At 42.1% G+C, this 21,728-nt stretch overlaps 2 protein-coding genes across 2 annotated transcripts in view; both read right to left on the bottom strand.

The window, feature by feature from the left end:
- Positions 1–4,427, bottom strand: part of LOC106572493 (voltage-dependent L-type calcium channel subunit alpha-1D) — a 34,609-nt gene extending 30,182 nt beyond the window's left edge. Inside the window, exons 1-2 of the mRNA XM_045696103.1 lie at positions 4,417–4,427; positions 4,127–4,232 (exon numbers count right to left, since the gene is read on the bottom strand). Of these exons, the coding sequence (XP_045552059.1) occupies positions 4,127–4,232; positions 4,417–4,427 (117 nt within the window). The remainder of the gene's footprint in view (positions 1–4,126; positions 4,233–4,416) is intronic.
- Positions 4,428–18,758: 14,331 nt separating this feature from the next.
- Positions 18,759–21,621, bottom strand: LOC106572442 (PRA1 family protein 2). The gene is made up of 3 exons (XM_014146626.2): positions 21,346–21,621; positions 20,095–20,312; positions 18,759–19,927 (listed from the first exon to the last, which is right to left on the bottom strand). The coding sequence occupies exons 1-3, from the start codon at positions 21,549–21,551 to the stop codon at positions 19,788–19,790; spliced, it is 564 nt and encodes a 187-aa protein (XP_014002101.1). The 5' UTR covers positions 21,552–21,621; the 3' UTR covers positions 18,759–19,787.
- Positions 21,622–21,728: the final 107 nt, after the last annotated feature.

Here is a 21,728-nt window from a genome sequence, read left to right as displayed (position 1 = left end):
TATTAACTTTTAAGAAGGCATACCTGTTAATTGAAATGCATTCCAGGTGACTACCTCATGACGCTGGTTCAGAGAATGCCAAGAGTGTGCAAAGCTGTCATCAAGGCAAAGGGTGGCTACTTCGAAGAATCTAAAATATATTTTGATTTGTTTAACACTTTTGTGGTTACTACATTATTCCATGTGTTATTTCATAGTTTTGATTCTACAATGTAGAAAATAGTAAAAGTAAAGAAAAACCCTTGAATGAGTAGGTGTTCTAAAACTATAGACTGGCAGTGTATCTACTACATGTGGGGTGGAAGACAGGCACCGTCACGTTGATGGCATATATAGGTCAAAATTTGTGCACAGGAGTAAGGAGCCATAATAAGCCTATCACTTGAGCGCTAGTCAGTAACCCTGGGCCAAATGCATCCTTATGCTGCTAATCTCTGGCACCACGGTCACTGGGCTTCTATGTCAGGCTGGAATAGAAAGGCAGCCAAAACCTGGCCATATCATCCTGGTCAAACAAGGTGATGTGACAGATTAGAAGGATAAGCTATAGTAGTATAATGAATGCATGAAGACATAGTGTATCACTATAGCAGAGAGGGGGTGGGGGAGGATTATGGGGAAGCGTCAGACTTCAGCCTCTGTTTCCTCCCCACAAATTCTAATCCAATAAAGGGATCTACTCCAAGATCTATAAAGGGATTTAAGGAGAGTACTATCCAACCATTGTCCTGCCCCACAGCCAAGCAGATGGACAACACTGACCCAGTATGATGATCTGCAAGGTTGTGTTCAGTGCGCCATGGCATAGATTTGACATATACCCTGATGAAGACAGCTTCTGTCGAAACGTTGGACATAAATATTTTTGCATCTGAGCTCCTAGAGTGTGCGGCTCTCCTTAATTGTTTTAAGTGTTCCACTCCGCTAGCCAGCACTTCGCCTAAATAGGTGTGCGTTTCTTTCGCCTCTAGATAGATGTTACAAGTGTCTGGAACTCTATTGGTGAGATGAGACGCCATTCTTTCTCGAGAAATTCCGTCATTTGGTGTTTTGTTGATGGTGGTGGAAACGCTGTTTCAGGCGCCGCTCCAGAATCTCCCTAAGTGTTCAATTGGGTTGAGATCTGGTGACTGAGACGGCCATGGCATATGGTTTACATAATTTTCATGCTAATCAAACCACTCAGTGACCACTCGTGCCCTGTGGTGGGGGCATAACCATGGTAGCCAAAATAATGGCAAAACCAATGGCCTGCCCAGCATTTTTATACATTACCCTAAGCATGGGATGTGTGGAATCACCTGCTTTCAATATACAGTTGAATATACACTTAGGTTGGAGTCATTAAAACTCGTTTTTCAACCACTCCACACATTTCTTGTTAACAAACTATAGTTTTGGCAAGTCGATTAGGACATCTACTTTGTGCATGACACAACTCATTTTTCCCCAAAAAATTTACAGACATTATTTCACTTATAATTCACTGTATCACAATTTCAGTGGGTCAGAAGTTTACATACACTAAGTTGACTGTGCCTTTAAACAGCTTGAAAAATTCCTGAAAATGATGTCATGGCTTTAGAAGCTTCTGATAGGCTAATTTACATAATTTGAAACAATTGGAGGTGTACCTGTGGATGTATAACAAGGCCTACCTTCAAACGCAGTGCCTCTTTGCTTGACATCATGGGAAAATCAAAAGAAATCAGCCAAGACCTCAGAAAAAAATGGTAGACCTCCACAAGTATGGTTCATCCTTGGGAGCAATTTCCAAACGCCTGAAGGTATCAACAATAGTACGCAAGTATAAACACCATGGGACCATGCAGCCGTCATACCGCTCAGGAAGGAGACGCGTTCTGTCTCCTAGAGATGAGCGTACTTTGGTGCGAAAAGTGCAAATCAATCCCAGAACAACAGCAAAGGACGTTGTGAAGATGCTGGAGGAAACAGGTACAAAAGTATCTATATCCACAGTAAAACGAGTCCTATATCAACATAACCTGATAGGCCGCTCAGCAAGGAAGAAGCCACTCCTCCAAAACGGCCATTAAAAAAGCCAGACTACGGTTTGCAACTGCACATGGGGACAAAGATCGTACTTTTTGGAGAAATGTCCTCTGGTCTGATGAAACAAAAATAGAACTGTTTGGCCATAATAACCATTGTTATGTTTGGAGGAAAAAGGGGGCGAATTGCAAGCCGAAGAACACCATCCCATCCGTGAAGCATGGGGGTGGCAGCATCATGTTGTGGGGGTTCTTTGCTGCAGGAGGGACTGGTGCACTTCACAAAATAGATGGCATCACAAGGGAGGAAAATGATGGGGATATATTAAAGCAACATCTCAAGACATCAGTCAGGAAATTAAAGCTTGGTCGCAAATGGGCCTTCCCCAATGGACAATGACCCCAAGCATACTTCCAAAGTTGTGGCAAAATGGCTTAAGGACAACAAAGTCAAGGTATTGGAGTGGCCATCACAAAGCCCTGACCTAAATCCTATAGAACATTTGTGGGCAGAACTGAAAAAGTGTGTGTGAGCAAGGAGTCCTACCAACCTGACTCAGTTACACCAGCTCTGTCAGGAGGAATGGGCCAAAATTCACCCAACTTATTGTGGGAAGCTTGTGGAAGGCTACCCGCAACGTTTGACCCAAGTTAAACAATTTCACGGCAATGCTTCCAAATACCAATTGAGTGTATGTAAACTTCTGACCCACTGGGAATGTGAATGAAATAAAAGCTGAAATAAATAATTATCTTCTATTCTTCTGACATTTCGCATTATTAAAATAAAGTGGTGATCCTAACTGACCCAAGACAGGGAATTTTTACTAGGATTAAATGTCAGGAATTGTGAAAAACTGAGTTTAAATGTATTTGGCTAAGGTGTATGTAAACTTCCGACTTCAACTGTACTTTGTATCCCTCATTTACTCAAATGTTTTCTTTATTTTGGCAGTTACCTGTACATAAACTACAGTGGAATTGTATTCTATAAGACATCACAGATCAGATCATGTCCTCTGCCATAGAGAGAGAGGGGCAGAGGGGCTTACATGGGGATGGAACAGATAGTCAGTATTTAAGTGTCATTGTCTCTCACACGGTCACCTGATCTGAGTCAGACCCCCAACTTTTCCTCTTTAAAGGGGCAATCAGCAGTAAAAACAATAACAAAGGGTCTTCCCCGCCCGTTTCGATAAAAAGCTGAGGGATGGGGCTGGGGAAATGTACCCACTCTCAAATTCAGAGACAGAGCTATGGATGCATGTGTAACTGGTGTGAAATGGCTATCCAGTTAGCGGTGCGCGTTAGTTGTGTTTCAGTCGGTGACGTCACTCGCTCTGAGACCTTGATGTAGCTGTGGCTTTTGTGGAGTGATAGGTAATTATGCTTATTGGGTGACTGTTGTCGATGTCTTCAGAGGGTCCCTGGTTCAAGACCAGGTTGGGGCAAGGAGAGGGACTGAAGCAATACTGTTACACAAGGACTGACCATCCACGATATCAGTATTATATTTTTAACCATGTTTTGAGGCTATAAAGTATTTGTTTACTTTTATTTATAAACAATGGATTAAAACAAGCTGATATTTTGGGTTCTGATGGTGTATGACAGTTGAACTGAAGTTCAAGTGGCATTTATAAGTTATATTGTTCAGGAATCAATGGGTTCATAGCATACATATTTATAAGACAATACATGGATGTAGAAATTGCAGATTGCCCCTTTAACGGCATTATTCTTTAGGATTACACCCCTACCTTCACAGAAGCTGTTGTAGTCTACCTGTTGGATTTTCCCTAGACTTTTGATACCACCCTTTGATGTGCCACATCTCACTTCATAAAAGACCTCCAGGTTTTCCTGAAGTTGTTCAAATACTTTGAGCATTTGCTTGTGCCTGCCTAGAGTCCCAGATGGGTTTTGCACTTTTAGGTGTATTCCACTGATTCAGTTGTGCCAAGTAAGCTCAGCTAAATTAGCTAAGATTTCAAATACAGTATATCTATTTGAACCCAGGTTTGGCCATTATATAGCACTCCCAATAACCCAGCCTCTATGATCTCCCTGACTGACACCTCAGCCTCTATATCAGCCGCCTTGCACCAACTCACCAGGTTGTGGTTGGTGGAATTGGAGTCCTCCTCTGGGAAGGGTTTAGATACACCCAGGGCCACACAGTTGGCAAAGATAGCAAGTAGAATGAAAATATCAAAAGGTCTGCAGGACCACAGTTAAGGGTAAATACTACACACCACAGTGAATGCATGATTGACTTACAGTTTTTCTCAATTGCGTACAAGCAATTTTTGGATCTTCGTTTAAATGTATCTATTGCAGAACAGCAATGATCAAATGCTCAAAATACATTTACAAACGTCTGATAATTTTCTTGCCTTTGTACCTGACGTGCATATCTTAGACCACCTTTTGAAAAACGTTAAATACAAATGTCATCAGTAAATACAAAATTCACTGTTAGGTGTTTTGTTCACAGACATTGTCTTCATTAGAAGAGAAATGTGTGCAATTGTCTTCACTGTTTCCTGCTATCAGTAAATACTACTGCACAAAATTCCAAATCACCCCATCAAGGTCATTCCATGTACTGTACAATGTAGGGAAAGATCTAGGCAATGGGGACTGTCTAATTTTTATGATTTTGTACAATATTGCTGTTATGCAGAGATGTAGAGAATGAATGAGGTTACTTTCTAAGTATCTTTGGGTCATCATGTCTAACATTGTGACCTTCTATTATAGAGGCCTCCACATTCATAGCAGTTGTGTTACTCCATTGTACTCACCTTTCCTTATTTATATTGTGGATTGTGTTTCTGTGTGCCGATGTAAAGTCTACAAAACTGTGAGCAAACCAGCCTATGTATTGAACACATGGAATTGAATTGTGATAATATCAATGAATGAATTCTGCACACAATGTGCTTATTTTTTTATTGATTTGATGTGTATAAAATTATTTGGTGAAATATGCATAATAGGAGATGAATTGACCATAATTCTGCACCTTTGGATAGTTGTACTTCCAATTTTGATCACCGTGATTTGGTGACTGCAAAGAAGATGTATTGTTCCCTTTCAGCCAGTCACTCAGCATAACATACTATGGGGAGTTAATGACCAATCATATCCACCTGAAGAAAACTGAAATCACACCACACGGGCCAATGGAAGCCGAGCCCACCCTCGGAAGCCTCGCCTTCCTGGCTGTAATACCGGGACTTGCATTATTTTTCTCAATTCTTGCTCTTCAGCTTGCCTGAAAGAAGAACATGTCACACAATTTACAAACACAAATACTACGAGATTTGGCTCAGACTAAGGTGTCTATTACTGGGGGGAGAGTACTCGTCCCCCTAGATGTTGTGAGTTTTGGGTCTTGGTATCGATTTTTGTGTTTGCTAAAAACCCACTACTTTCTGCTCTGCTTGTGTAGCCAGTGATTCCTTGCATGAGTAAGATGGCCAGTGGTAAGTGTAAATTAAAAAAGGCTAACCTGCCTTTTCTAACCTGTTTGAACCTAAAACGTACTCTAGGGCATGTGGTTTCACAACTTAAATTAAAGATACTCACGAGTGCTGTCCTGTTTGTCTAGGTTGGAAACATGCTCAGGAGGCTTTGGCTCGGACCAGTTCATGTGACCATTGTCTCCGGCTGGGTTCAACTTCCAATGGGTGTCGGGCTGACTTTGTGAGAAAGATTGGGTCTGCTGGTGAAGGGTCTTCCGGTGAAGCGACCTCGGGAATGGGGTTGTCTGAGGCCGGGAGAGAGCAGCAACAGTGGTGGGAGTTGACAGCTTTGGATTCGGCGGGTGAGAGTGAACCCTTGCTGAAGCTGTGTTATAGGGCAGCAGATCACCTGGGGGCGGATTGGCCATCTTCTCCCTAACAGCAGAGTTCCTCCAGGTTTGGCTCGGCTATGGAGTCCTTACAGGCCCGGTTCGAGGTGAAACAAAAACAGGACGCAGCTCTACGGGTCCTTTTCCCACAAAACTCCTTTGCGGGGGTGGCTCGGCAGTTCCCAAGGCGTGAAGGAAAGGGTCCAGGCCAGATGCGGGTAGCCCCGGGCCAGGGAGCGGCTTCGAGTTCATTTAATAACCATCTTGTTGCTTCTGAACAGCGGGAGACGCCTTGGCACAGACGCCAAGCTGGGTCGAAGGAGAGTGGGGTGAATGCTGATTCTTATGCAGTGCTGGGGAAGGAGCAGACCCCGCAACCTTTGCTGGAAGCCGGGGAAGGGGCCCTGTTCTTGGGGCCCTCCTCCCCAAGCATTGACTGTGGCAACAGTGCTCCCAAGTGGCTTGGTCAATGGGGGCAAGTTACTGGTTGCTGAAGTCCCCGAACCCAGTGTGGGCCGGGTATCAGAACGGCGGTTCCACAAAAGCACATTGTTTTTACCCAAGGTTCCTCTGTGTTCAAGTGTATTGAGGGTGCGGTATCATCCAGGTGTGGGCATAATAAACACAGTTCCTTCCCTACATTCAGACATACAGTTGTCAAGAGTGGTGGATATCAAAAGAAGCATGAAAAAAAAACTGATCATCCCAGTCCTCAGAGTGGTGCTCTACCCATTCAGGAGCTAATTTATGGGAGACTGGCAGCGTGCTCTGTCCAGTGGCGGGTATGGGGGAGGACAGTGACAAGGGGGTACGGTCTGCAGTTGGCTGTGCGTCCTCCTTCTTTTCGTGGCGTCATCAATGTTCCCCGAGGTCCTAGCGCCTGTCTTGAGAGAGATTTCCTCTCTCCTTCAAAAGCAGGCTATTTGGGTGGTCCCTGTGTTAGAAGTACAGAGCGGTTGGTACAGCCGGTACTTAGTTCCCAAGAGCAATGGAACGTTGCGTCCCATCCTGGACTTGCGTGTTTTAAACAAGCACCACAAGGCTTGCGAGTTTAAAATGCTCACACTTCGCCGGCTATATTGGTTCACGTCCATAGATCTGAAGGATGCGTATTTTCATGTGGTTTCTCCCTGGCCTCCCGAGTAGCGCAGCGGTCTCAGGCACTGCATCACAGTGCTAGAGGTGTCACTACAGACCTGGGTTTGATCCCAGGCTGTGTCACAGCCGGCCGCGACCGGGGGACCCATGAGGCCCTGTGTCGTCCGGGTTAGGGGAGGGTTTGGCCGGCCCCATATCCTTGTCCAATTGCGCTCTAGAGACTACTTCTGGCGGGCCGGGCGCATGCACGCTGACTTCGGTTGCCAGCTGTACGGTGTTTCCTCCGACACATTGGTGCGGCTGGCTTCTGGGTTAAGCAAGCAGTGTGTCAAGAAGCAGTATGGTTTGGTGGGGTTGTGTTTTGGAGGACGCATGGCCCTCGACCTTCGCCTCTCCCGAGTCTGTGCGGGAGTTGCAGGGATGGGACAAGACTGTACCAATTGGATACCATGAAAACGGGGTAAAAATAAATAAATAAATAAAAGATATGGGATCTGGGGGTTTGGCCCCTGAAAGGTTTATTTTTATGGCTAGAGGTTTACCCTCGAACATGATTACTACTATACAGTCGGCGCGTATGCCCTCTACGAAAGGGTTGTAAACATATAAGTGGTGTGCGTTTGAGGCTTGGTGTCAGGTTAAAGGAGTTTCTTCTTTTCAGAGCTCTTTAGTGGAGATTTTCATGTTCTTGTAAGAGCTTTTTGAGCAGGGCCTTTCTTTTTCCACATTGAAGGTTTATATGGCAGCCATCTCGGCGTGTCATGTAGGGATTGACTGCTCTACCCCGGGGTCTCATCATCTGGTGGTGCGGTTCCTGAAAGGCATGCGTTGGCCCAGACCGGTGTCTAAGTCTATGGCTCCAACCTGGGACCTGGCTTTGGTCTTGTGTGAGCCTCTGTTTGAACCATTGTCGTCTGTGGACCTGAAGGTCCTTTCATACAAGACTGCTCTGCTCATAGCCTTGGCTTCAGACGAGCGCATTGGGGATCTCCACACACTATCAGTACACCTTTCCTGTTTGGAGTTCGCACCTGGCGAATCCAAAGTGATGTTATGTCCTAATGCAGCTTTTGCCCCCAAGGTCCCTGGCGTATGAAAGCAAAGGATGAGGGTTGCCTAGCAGTGTGTGTGCTCATTGTTTAGGGGCATGAGGATTTGTGATATCTGTGCTGCAGCGAGTTGGGATTCCCCAGATACATTTGTGAAGTTTTATTGCTTGGATGTAACTGCTCCCAGTGTGGCTCATAGAGTTCTTATGCCTGGGTCCGGGAGTGGGTGTTAGGCAGCATGCAGGTTGCGCATTTATCCGGGTTACAACAGTTCTCTGTAGGTTGGAGCCTTAGGCTGCCTTGGCAGCATGTGAGTACACTGTTTCCAGGTTACTTCAGGTTTCCTGTGGGTTTGAGACTCGCGTTGATTCTATGCAGCGAGTGTGTGCAATTTACCAAGTCACGACAGGTGTTCTGTTGTTTTGGACTTGCGGTTCCTTGTACGAGTTCTGGCATTTTGGGCTTGCAAGGTAAGCATTGTTCTTGGAACCTTGGGGTCTATGGACTTGGTATTCAGTGGCAGAGTGTCAATGCGCATAGCCACTTAGCAGCAGGTTCTGGTTCCCTATATGGAGCTCTGACAGTTCAGGCCCCATGAGGCTCTGACAGTTCAGGCTTCTCGGGTAAGCCGGTGGAACCTGTGTGTGCTTGGGTTGCCATGGGCCTCCTAGTTTGGTACCCTCTGAGCCAGCTTGGCGTGTGATTGTATGTCTCCATCGTATGTTATACTGAGTGACCGACCGTCAGGGGATTTGGCTTGCTGAAGAGCGGTACTGAATTTAATAAATGAATGCGATCCCCGGTATTACAGCCAGGAAGGCAGGGCTTCCAAGGGAGGGCTCGGCATCTTTTTGACTGTTGGGCGTAATTTCAGTTTTCTTCAGGTGAATATGATTGGTCGTTGACTCCACATACTATATTATTTTCACACCCTGATCTGTTTCACCTGTCTTTGTGATTGTCTCCACTCCCCTCCAGGTGTCGCCCATCTTCCCCATTATCCCCTGGGTATTTATACCTGTGTTTTCTGTCTGTCTGTGCCAGTTCGTCTTGTTTGTTCAAGCCTACCAGCGGTTTGTTTCAGCGCCTGCTTTTCCCCAGTCTCGCTTTTTCTCGCTCTCTTGGTTTTGACCTTGCCTGTCCTGTCTCAGAGCCTGCCTGCCGTCCTGTACCTTTGCCCAACCTCTGGATTACCGACCTCTGCCTGACCTGAGCCTGCCTGCCGTCCTGCACCTTTCCCCAACTTCTCTGGACTATTTACCACTGCCTGCCTTGACCGGTCTATTAGCCTGCCCCTTTGGGATTATGAAACTATTGGTTATCTGACGTGATCTGCATCTGGGTCTTACCTTCATATCTGATAATTATAACTCATTCCCTCCTTCAGGGAACAGTAGTGATATTCATAACTGTACGATCTACTGAGATTTCTTTTTTTTTTTTTAAACAGATGAACTTTCTGTTTTGTCTGTTTGGACTAAGTACGGTTGCGCTATTTTTGCAGGCAGTTTTTTTGATGAAAGTATTTGCAATTTGGATGGTATATAGTTTTAATGTATGTATGTTTTGAAGGCCACTTACATTTACTGTTTTGCAAAAGGCCACAGAGTTCTGTGTCTTGTGGACAGTGTTTTGAAATCGACAACATTTCAAAACACGAGGGGGTTTAACATGCATGCACACACACATGCGCACACACACACACACACACAAATGCACACACGCACACGTGTTCACACACACACACACAGAGGTACATCATCATTGAAGGATATTTCCATTCAACAAGGGCCAAGGCAGCCATGCGGATGGGGTTACTGAGGGTGAGGCAGCAGAGAGCTCGAGGAGCTCGGAGAGCAGATTTGTTGGCTTGCATCTGCTTCTTCTGTCCTCCACCTCTCTTCTTGCCCGAGGCAGCAGAGCCGAGGGTGTCGGACTTGTCCCCGGCAACCGAGCCAGCCAAGGAGACTCCATCCTCTGCAGGAGACAGAGGGAAGATAGTCACCATTCATTCATCAAATTTATTTTCTAGGTTATTGCTATGTAGTTACTATGCACTACTGTGTGTACACAATGTTGTGTATTATTTATTTGTATTTACTAGTCTATCAGGTAGCCTACTCTTTAATATTGTGTCAATTACTCAAACTGACCAATAAAAATTGACAGTGAAACGAAAATATTATAAACATATCAAACCTGGGAGTTCATTTGGATCCTTCTATGTCCTTTGATACCCATATAAAACATACCTGAAAAGCATACTTTTTCCATCTAAGAAACAGTGCCCGGCTCAAACCATTGCACTCCCAGCCAGATGCAGAGAAACTCGTCCCAGATCGACTACTGCAATGCTCTGTTCAGGGGCCTTCCAGCCAAATCCCTTCAGAGGCTACAACTCCTCCAGAATAGTGCTGCCAGAGTCCTGACCAAGAAGTCAGCCCACATCACCCTCATCCTTACTGAACTCCACTTCCTACCGGTCAACTATAGGATTGACTTTAAAATCCTCCTCCTAGTGTTTAAAGCCTTGAATGGATTGAGTCCCACCTATAACAGCGACCTACTTTCTATCAATGAGCCACCTCTGACTTTCCGCTCCAGCAACTCACCACTGCTTCAAGTTCCAAAGACACGTCTCCGAACTATGGGGGACCGAGCCGTCTGCTGTCTTGCCCCTCGCCTATGGAATACTCTCCCTGACATCTGAGAGCCGCTCAATCTGAATTTTTAAAATTAAATCTGGAAAGTACTTTTAGCACCTAGCTTACTATTGCCATTTCCTGTCTTGATTGTAAATGCATGATGTTATATTCTATTTTTTCATGATAGGCCTACAAGGTACAGTAAAGTATGATAGACTTACATAGCACAGTAAGGTGCCATATTGAGCAGAACAGCCACAGGTGTTGGTTATTATTTCCTATTGTGTTTCATGACAATGGTATGTAGGCCTAATGGCTTTAAATTGGATAATGACATTGACAAAGCCGACAGAGTTGTTTTTAGAGTGACTAGGACTAACAATCTATATTGTAAAAGATCCTTGGGTTACAACTGCTGTTCAATATTATTTCAATACATTATATTACATACATTATACCCATTGATTCATGAAGAATATTCAAAGCCTTATGAGCTTATCCTATTATAACACAAAATCTGACATTGTTTTACACCATTGTTTATTTTGCTTTTGCATTGTCATGTGTAAACAAACAAAGTATAGCTTCAAGATATGTTTAGAAGTATGGTATCATGTCAATCTCATTCCACTGGGATCACCACGTCATTTCAAGGTGGATAATATTTGGTCGAGACATTGATCAATGAGATTACAACCTATATTCACCCACTCAAAAAGAGAACCAAAAGTTAGTTGAATTTCCAATGTGTTATCATTATGCTTTCAAACAATTAAAAGGACAACAAAATTCCAACAACAGATATTTGGTTTAGTTGTCACCCAAATGTCTGTCACTGCACTTTCAACCATTTAAAAGCACAAAGTTCAAATGGGAATACAATGTCAGATATTTTGATAATTTATACAACAGATTGTGTTATCACTGCGCTTCATCTAATAGCACAACCAAATTACCTGAATTGAGATTACATTAAAAGTACAGTACCAGTCAAAAGTTGACACACCTACTCATTCAATTATTTTTCTTTATTTTTACTATTTTCTACATTGTAGAATAATAGTGAAGACATCAAAAATATGAAATAACCCACATGGAATCATGTAGTAACCAAAAAAAGTGTTAGTCAAATCAAAATATATTTTATAGTTGAGGTTCTTCAAAGTAGCCACCCTTTGCCTTGATGACAGCTTTGCACACGCTGGCATTCTCTCAACCAGCTTCATGGGGTAGTCACCTGGAATGCATTTCAATTAACAGGTGTGCCTTATTAAAAGTACATTTGTGGAATTTCTTTCCTTCTTAACGCGTTTGAGCCAAACAGTTGTGTTGTGACAAGGTAGGGGTGGTATACAGAAGATAGCCCTATTTGGTAAAAAACCAAGTCCATATTATGGCAAGAACAGTTCAAATTTGTATTTTTTTACATTTTATTTCACCTTTATTTAACCAGGTAGGCCAGTTGAGAACAAGTTCTCATTTACAACTGCGACCTGCTCAAGATAAAGCAAAGCAGTGCGACAAAAACAACACAGAGTTACACATGGGATAAACATACATACAGTCAATAACACAATAGAAAAGTCTATATACAGTGTGTGCAAATGAAGTAAGATTAGGGAGGTAAGGCAATAAATAGGCCATAGTGGTGAAATAATTACAATTTAGCAATTAAACACTGGAGTGATTGATGTGCAGAAGATGAATGTGCAAGTAGAGATACTGGGGTGCAAAGGAGCAAAAAAAGAATCAGAACATTATGGGGATTAGGTAGTTGGGTGGGCTATTTACAGATGGGCTATGTACAGGTGCAATGATCTGTAATTTGCTGAGTAGAGTGTTGGAGGCTATTTTGTAAATGACATCGCCGAAGTCAAGGATCGGTAGGATAGTCAGTTTTACGAGGGTATGTTTGGCAGCATGAGTGAAGGATGCTTTGTTGCGAAATAAGTAAAGAGAAACGACAGTCCATTATTACTTTAAGACATGAAGCTCAGTCAATGCGGAGAATTTGCGACTGCACGCAAAAATGATCAAGCGCAAAACTGGCTCTCATGAGGACAGCCACGGGAAAGGAAGACCCAAAGTTACCTCTGCTGCAAAGGATAAGTTCATTAGAGTTATCTGCATCTCAGATTGCAGCCCAAATACATTTTTCACAGAGTTCAAGTAACAGACACATCTCAACATTAACTGTTCAGAGGAGACTCAGGCCTTCATGGTCGAATTTCTGCAAAGAAACCATTACTAAAGGACACCAATAAGAAGAAAAGACTTGCTTGGGCCAAAAAACACACGCAATGGACTTTAGACCGGTGGAAATCTGTTCTTAGGTCTGATGAATCCAAATTTTAGATTTTTGGTTCCAACCGCCGTGTCTTTGTGAGACGCAGAGTAGGTGAACGGATGATCTCCGCATGTGTGGTTCCCACCGTGAAGCATGGAGGAGGAGGTGTTATGGTGTGGGGGTGCTTTCCTGGTGACACTGTCAGTGATTCATTTACAATTCAAGGCACACTTAACCATCATGGCTACCACAGCATTCTGCAGCGATACACCATCACATCTGGTTTGTACTTAGTGGGACTATCATTTGTTTTTCAACAGGACAAACACCCAACACACCTCCAGGCTGTGTAAGGGCTATTTGACCAAGAAGGAGAGTGATGGAGTGCTGCGTCAGATGACCTGGCCTCCACAATCACCCGACCTCAGCCAAATTGAGATGGTTTGGGATGAGTTGGACAGCAGAGAGAAGGAAAAGCAGCCAGCAAGTTCTCAGCATATGTGGGAACTCCTTCAAGACGGTTGGAAAAGCATTCCAGGTGAAGTTGGTTGAGAGAATGCCAAGAGTGTGCAAAGCTGTCATCAAGGCAAAGGGTGGCTACTTTGAAGAATCTAAAATATATATGGATTTGTTTAACACTTTTTTGGTTACTACATGATTCCATATGTGTTATTTCATGTTTTTGATGTCTTCACTATTATTCTACAATGTAGAAAATAGTTAAAATAAAGAAAATTAGTAGTTGAGTTGAGTTGAATGAGTAGGTGTGTCCAAACATTTGACTGGTACTGCACATGCTGCAAGTGATCAATGCTGTTTGAGAATCTGCACAGATTATTACAGCAATTGTGAATGTCTCCACAGAACTGTGGAGCTATGCATGCTATCTTGAACATGCACACTTTATATGATTACATAAGGAGAAATGTATAGTTACAGTAACCTCAAAATGATTAACACATCCATGGCCAGATTTTAAAGTCGAATGTTACATTAGTTTTTAAGCTAGCCTTAACTTTAAACTATTAACTGTTTTACAAAAGTAATGTTGAATTGTGTTTGGTTGACATTTACATAACGTTTAAAGGAGATCTACAGCTTGGATAGTTCCATCTAAACCACTGGCTTAATCACATTCATTAACTTTTATTTTTGGTTGAGTTGGAGACCTGAATCCAACATATATAATTTCTTAGCCTATTAACTTGTCGACAAGCTATTTATTGTATTTCAAAAATGATATTGAATTGTGTTTGGTTGTCAACGCAACCAAATATCAACATTTATCTTCTTGGATAGTTCCATCCGTGCCACTGACTTAGTCTGGATTTAATTCCAATTTGTCTACAAATGTATAGTTGATGTTGGATTCACATCTCCGGCTCAACCAACAATCTAAGTCAAAGAATAGACCTAAATCAAATCAAACTTTGAATGCACTTTAAATAAAGTTTGATTTAATTTAGTCCTATTCTTTAACTTTGATTGTTGGTTAAGATAGTAGTAGCAGGAGGTGGCCGGTAGCCTTGCAGTTAAGAGTGTTGGGCTAGTAACCGAAAGGTTACTGGTTTGAATCCCTGAGCCGACTAGGTGAAAAATCTGTCAATGTCACCTTGAGCAACACACGTAACCCTAATTGCTCTGGATAAGAGCATCTGAAATGAAGTGAACATATAAATTATTGTTTTGTAGAAAAACTGGAATAAAAGTCACACTACTGTAAATCAGTGGCGCAGATGGAACTATCCAAGCAGAAGAAACTTCTTCAAATGTTGATATTTGGTTGTGTTGACAACCACATTTTTACATTTACATTTTAGTCATTTAGCAGACGCTCTTATCCAGAGCGACTTACAGTAGTGAATGCATACATTTCATACATTTTTTTGCTGGCCCCCCGTGGGAATCGAACCCACAACCCTGGCGTTGCAAACACCATGCTCTACCAACTGAGCTACACAATTCAATATCATTACAATCAACCAGAGCTTGAAACCCTATGCCTATTGCATTGTCTATTTTTAGTTGAATTCTGAGTTGAATTCAAACAATTGCTGTTGATCGCTTTGAAAATGCTATATAGGTCTAAATAGCATAATTGATGATTGATAAAGTATGGTTACCTTTCATTTGCTCTGTTAAACCCACCCTTTGGAATAACTTTGATAGCAACAGTGAATCTATTTAATTTTGAAGTGGAGACCTCTCAACAATCCTTCTCACAATAGTACATTGGTAATAGATTCCCCAATATCAAAGCTAAGCAGGGCTGGGATTGGTTAAAACCCTGGATGGGACAACAAAGGGTAGCTGTAGATCAGTGGTTCCCAAACTGTTTATAGTCCTGTACCCCTTCAAACATTCAACCTCCAACTGCGTACCCCCTCTAGCACCACGGTCATTGCACTCTCAAATGTTGTTTTTTTGCCATCATTGTAAGTCTGCCACACACACACACACACTATACGATACATTTATTAAACATAAGAACGAGTGTGAGTTTTTGTCACAACCCGGCTCGTGGGAAGTGACAAAGAGCTCTTATAGGACCAGGGCACAAATAATAATAATCAATAATTTTGCTCTTTATTTAGCCATCTTATATATAAAACTTTATTTGTTCATCGGAAATTGTGAATAACTCACCACAGGTTAATGAGAAGGGTGTGCTTGAAAGGATGCACATAACTCTGCAATGTCGGGTTGTATTGGAGAGAGTCTCAGTCTTAAATAATTTTCCACACACAGTCTGTGCCTGTATTTAGTTTCCATGCTAGTGAGGGCCGAGAATCCACTCTCACATAGGTACATGGTTGCAAAGGGCATCAGTGTCTTAACAGCACGATTTGCAAAGGCAGGATACTGTGCAGCCCAATCCAGAAATCTGGCAGTGGCTTCTGATTAAATTAAATTTTCACAGAACCGCTTGTTGCAATTTCGATGAGGCTCCCTTGTTCAGATATCGGTAAGTGGACTGGAGGCAGGGCATGAAAGGGATAACAAATCCAGTACCAATTTGTAAGTCGCTCTGGATAAGAGCGTCTGCTAAATTACGTAAATGTAAATAACACACTGTGGCTGAGGAAAGGCACTACTCCCAATGTAAGTGAACCCCAAATCAATGTAGTTCTCATCATATTTGCGTCTCTTCGATGGTTCAACGTCCCTGTCTGTTGTTCGGTGCTTTTCCGGATAAGTGGGCAGTAGCTCTCGGGCTGCATCAGATTCATAACTGTCAGTGTCCATGCTAGCTGGGCTAACAACAAATGTAGAATTACTGATGCTAGCATTGGATGTGCTCGTGTCAGCAGAACAACTTGTGTAGTCGACAGGTGCAGGTGTAGTACTACTGGTAGTAGCAGTAGTACCAGTATAGCTGGTATGTGTCTCTATGGACGCAGGCCGTACTTTTTTTTAACCTTTTATCAATTTTCGAGCAAACGGAATGAGCAGCAGCTCAAATGTATAGACCCGTTGGAAAATATAAATGGACTGTTTTAAAATGGGGTCTGGCACACAAATGTGAATCACATTTTTATTTGGCATACCCTGACCGCATTGCGCGTACCCCTGATGTAGATAGATACATTTTCCAGTTCTAGGTGCTGCCCAGCCCATTTTGTTTTTGTCTGATAATGGATAAAACTTTGAAGATTTGACATTGTTTTAAAAGGTAAAAATATAACATATGTTATGCTGAGTTTGTCTGTTGAAATTTGGTTACCACAATGACATAATCCTGTGGTTTAAATTTCACCCTCAAAGCAACAGTTGATTACATTTTTCAAATCCAATGTATTCTTCCATAAAGATGCCACGTCACAATATGTTGACAAATTATGTTGAAACAACGTTGATTCGACCAGTTTGTGCCCAGTGAGTTAGTTTCCTTCAATTTGTAGCGTACATTTTGCATCATTCCATTACATCGTCAGTTTCCCTTTCTTTCCTCTGTCACGTCCGTACGTGTTGTTGATCCTGATGGTTGGTAGCCATAGTGGATGTTATGCTAACGCAGCGTAGTGGATAATATTACGCTAACACTACACAGCTGATTCAAATGATCAAAGCTTGATGATTAGTTGATTATTTGAGTGCTAGGGTAAAAACCAAATGTGCACCCCTTGGGGTCCCGAGGACCGAGTTTTGGTAATCATGGGCTAACATATTACAAGTTGTGCATTAGTTTCGACATGTAGCCTATTTGAATCACGATGGAATGCAGACCATACATAGCGGTTTAAACCTGGTGCCTGGCGCATGGTTCACGACAACTGGACTGTTGTCATCACAGTTCTATGATTAGTGAGGATTAGGGTACATTTATAGGACTATTGTTCCACCCATATTGTACACTTTTCTCACCTTCCAATATTTAATGGATTGAACAATTTCATATGTCAACTTTCAGGATATATTCAGGATATATTTTTGATCCACCTATATATTTAGTGCGTAAAGGCTCTCCAACCCTGTTTATGTACGACTCATAAATACTTCCCTAACCCTAAATAAATGCCCTAAGTATTCTTTTAAATCTAATTGGTGCTGAAAATGAGACGTATATGCGTGTATTTAGATGGCTTTCTTTCATTGATCCCTATTCTTAACTTGTCTCTAGATACATTGTAATGAGTCTGTCGAGAAAATTCGAATTAACGGTACACCATATTTAAAGGATTGCTTTAGATAAATGTACTGAATGAAAACTCCAGGAGAAAATCTATTGGCCAGCAAGTGGGAGGGTTTTCAGCGGTTGAATTAAACGTATTCAGTGTGCTAGGGAGCCACATGTGCCTGCAAAGCCTGTTACACACCTGCATACCAACTATTGACAAGTACTTAAATAAAAACGCATAAAAACTCAATAGATTTCCTAAGTCTGAATTGGGCCAACAATGCATAAAAGAAACAACCAAAATACATTTTGCATGGTCTACATCTTACCTTTTCCTGCCATGTCGCAGTTCAAAACCACAATATGCCTTCAGGGAAAGAGCCACCATCAAATAGTTGTGTAAGTTGCAGAGTTTGACTGACAACCAATTTCAAAATTGGCTGTGCATCGCGTATTGACTATTAACAAAACAAACACTTAAGAGTTAGCAAGCCATTTCTTAATCGTGTCAGTGCGCCACACCGGTAATTGGGACATCCTTGCCCATTAATTTCTATAGGAAATTACTCATGAAATCTGATCTTCTTATTTATTTGATCCAATGCAGCATCTTTTTGACCATGTATGCCGATACAAATGGAACAAGAATAATAAACTCGTCCCCACACACTCTACAGGTTGCTAGCTACCTGCTGTGGTCAGCCTTGAATCAGGATTAGAGTAATTGAGCCGTTTAAAAGGATGACCGTCCTGAAATCTTTAAGGGGAGGGCAGTGGGGACGTAGAGAAACTTCTGGTCAGTGGATATACATTTCAGCACCGTGGACAGCAACCGACCACTCAATAACAGGGAAGAGGGGCAAGTGGTGTAGGAAGTGTTGCAGTTGACACCTTGTGGGGGCATACTTTTATAGTATATTGGTTCTGGTACACAATGTCTCTTACTTCCAAGTGCAGCAGCATTCTCTTTACATTCATTTCTATATAGTTGATCATTAATAACAGTTGCATGCTACAGAGAAAATGTGTGATTCTATTTAGAAAAAGCTTTGTGTGCTTGAGCTTTTCCCAGCTGTGCTGACCAGGTACATGTTTTCAGTTATTGTGTGACCAGGCAGGCAGGATGAATCTATTCTTCTACTTTTATCATCAAATGTAATAAGTTATAATAGGCTGATTGAAAAATAAAATCATGACAAGATATTGCATATGTATTAAATAGAGTGTAAATACATTTTGACAGCATTGGAGAAAAAAAACATAACCGCAATAGTATAAGTCCATAGAAGGCACTGCTAAAAAGAAATACAACATTCTCAATGGAATAACATTTTACACAATGAAGGCAAACTGACATTAATGTTCTTGGCAACACATAATGCTTGGACAGAGACACATACATAATCCTGGTAAAAATTATTGGAATCCTAGCATCATAGAAGTAGAATTCATTGTATTTCTATTAAAAGCATACAGTTGTTCCACAATTGTCCTTGATCTGTCCCAACTCATTGAAACTTTCAACTGCATCAAATAGTAAAACCCAACAGCAGTAGAGGATGGACAATAACATAAAAAGTAGTGTGTTCAGAAGTTAGAGTAGTGGCTCATCAAACACCAGGTTTCCATGTAAAAAAAAAAATTGTAACCATAACGCTGGCGTTTCAATTTCATTTTAAAAACCATCTTATTGTAGCACTCTCCACACTCCATGTCTGTTAGGAGGACACATTTGCTTCTCAGAGCAGTATTTTAGCTCACATAATGTCAGCTTTCTGAGGATAAAATGCAGACTCTAATAAGGAGCTTGTCAAAGTGTGCAATATGACTTGTGGGGGAAAGAACCCATGACAGTTAGTGTGTGCATAAAAAAGGCTGCATAGAGTCCATAGAATTTGCAATCTGTAACACCACATTCGTGACACTGTGATATCATAATAATTTCACCACTGCTTTACTGTACTTCCCTCCTCTCTTCCTCTACTTTCCTCAGCCTCCCTCACCACCTCCCTGTCTCCCACTCTTAGTTTGAGAGGACTCGTTCCATTTAGGTCTCTATCCCCTACCACTGTGATTACATATCAGGACAGGATATGTAAAGGAACTTAGCTCAACATATTGATAACATTTATCCAGTCCTTTCCGATGTGTGAATAGGGATAGGTGCAAAAGATTGAAATAGAACCAGGCATCTCTCTACCCCTTCCTCTCCTCCCCCTCTAGGACCCAGCCTCCTGTTCCTGTCCTAGTGACTCCAGTAGGAGCCCCATGGGTGTTCTCTTCAGCCCAATGTTCTCCAGCTTGTTCTCCAACTTGTTCTTGAGGGTCCTCAGCCTAACAGAGGCGTGGATCAGTATCACTGTAAGAGAGATAGAGGTAGAGAGAAAAGAGAAATCAGGGGCATAACAAAGGGAGAGAGAGCCTGAGAGTGTTATGTTACAATATTGCTATAAGCCGAAGATTGATATATGTTTACGTTGTGGCAACAATAGTGGGGGCGAGGTGAAAGAGAGAATAAATACTAACAGAAGATGGGGAAGGCTATGCCGAAGAGGAAGACGGATACTCCTCCGAGCACTGTGATGAAGAGGAAGCTGGCCCCCAGGATGGCACCCAGGGCCAGGGATGGGTGGTTCCGTCGCAACTGTCTGATGGGGGCCTGGTTCTCTGCTGCCCACACAAACCCCATAAATATCAACGTCACCACTGTGGCCCCCAAGAAGAGGTGGAAGGGCCAGAAAAACCTGTCAGAGCAGGAGGGATATCATATGAATTCGTATTGGTCACATACACATGGTTAGCAGATGTTATTGCGAGTGTAGCGAAATGCTTGTGCTTCTAGTTCTGACAGTGCAGCAATATCTAACAAGTAATCTAACAATTCCACAACTACCTAATACACACAAATCTAAGTAAAGGAATAAGAATATATATACATATACATATATGGATGAGCAATGACCGAGCAGCATAGGCAAGATATGAGATGAGTATTGCAAGATATGTAAACATTATTAAAGTGCCATTTTTAAAGTGACTAGTGATCCATTTATTAAAGTGGCCAAAGTGTTCAAGTCTGTATGTAGGCAGCAGCCTCTCTGTGTAGAGAAAAGGCTGATAGTGGATTTCTCTATATAGGTTAACTAAATTGTGTGTCACATTGATAAGGCCATGAATCCAATAAAATGATTAATCAGTGCATTATCACAGCCAATGGCTTGTTAGCTAGCTTATACATGATTATGTTGATTATGGACCCAGCACATCCATTTCCACAGAATTTGTGATGGCTCACATTACAATAGTAGCTACTATAGAGCTTTCCAGCTTGTAGTCCTAAAAAACAGAAATGAGTTACCTCTTGTTGGTTCAGTCATTCCTATTGGGAAAAGCAATGGGGAAAGAATAGGGCTTTGGGATGAACGCCGAAAATAAGGTCTGGGGTTAACACAGGCTTAGATCTTATACGTTTTGTTCTATGAGATAATATTAATATGTTAACATGACCTTTATGACTTATGAAGCCTTTATATACTTTTTGTATTACATAAATGCTTCAAAATTCACAAAAAGTTAGGTTAGCCGATTAAGATTATCATAGAACAAAACGTATAAGACCTCCTAAACCTGTGTTGACAACAAAACCCTACTAAAACGCCATTAATTTCCACATAGTCTTTGTCCAACGAACCATGGAGCAGCCTACAAAAAGACGCCATTACTATTTATCTCCATAGCTGTGGTTTCATGCAACAAACGACCACTTCAGAAACATACCCTACTATTCCCAGGAATGTCAAAAACGAGACGAAATAGTTGGACTGGTAATACAGCAAGTTATTTATGATCCGATTGTTCCATCTCTCCAGATGACGAATGTCTCGCACGGCGAACCGAGACGAATTCAAAACAAAATCATCCAAGGTTCGGATAGGAGGCGGCTGCACGTCCATTTTCACAATTTTCAATCTAAAAACGAACATCTCCCATTACTCAAAGCGGCGGTAGGGGCGTGTTCGATTACGGACTTGTTCAAGAGAATCAACTGCTGCTTACTTGATCGCGTCAGAGGCTGATTAATGCCACAACCAGTGCGGCAATCAATATACGGTCATTGATTAGAAGGAATTCAGGAGCCACACAAGAATCAACAATTTCAA

Source organism: Salmo salar, chromosome ssa15 (genome assembly GCF_905237065.1).
Source record: "Salmo salar chromosome ssa15, Ssal_v3.1, whole genome shotgun sequence".
Classification (NCBI taxonomy): Eukaryota; Metazoa; Chordata; class Actinopteri; order Salmoniformes; family Salmonidae; genus Salmo; species Salmo salar.
This window is presented reverse-complemented; position numbering and strand designations above follow the sequence as displayed.

Coding starts and splice junctions, on each gene's coding strand:
- LOC106572442 (XM_014146626.2), bottom strand. CDS start 21,551: ATGTTCGTTTTTAGATTGAAAATTGTGAAAATGGACGTGCAGCCGCCT. Junction 20,313..21,345: donor ACATTCCTGGGAATAGTAGG/GTATGTTTCTGA, acceptor CTGCTCTGACAG/GTTTTTCTGGCCCTTCCACC. Junction 19,928..20,094: donor CATAGCCTTCCCCATCTTCT/GTTAGTATTTAT, acceptor TCTCTCTTACAG/TGATACTGATCCACGCCTCT.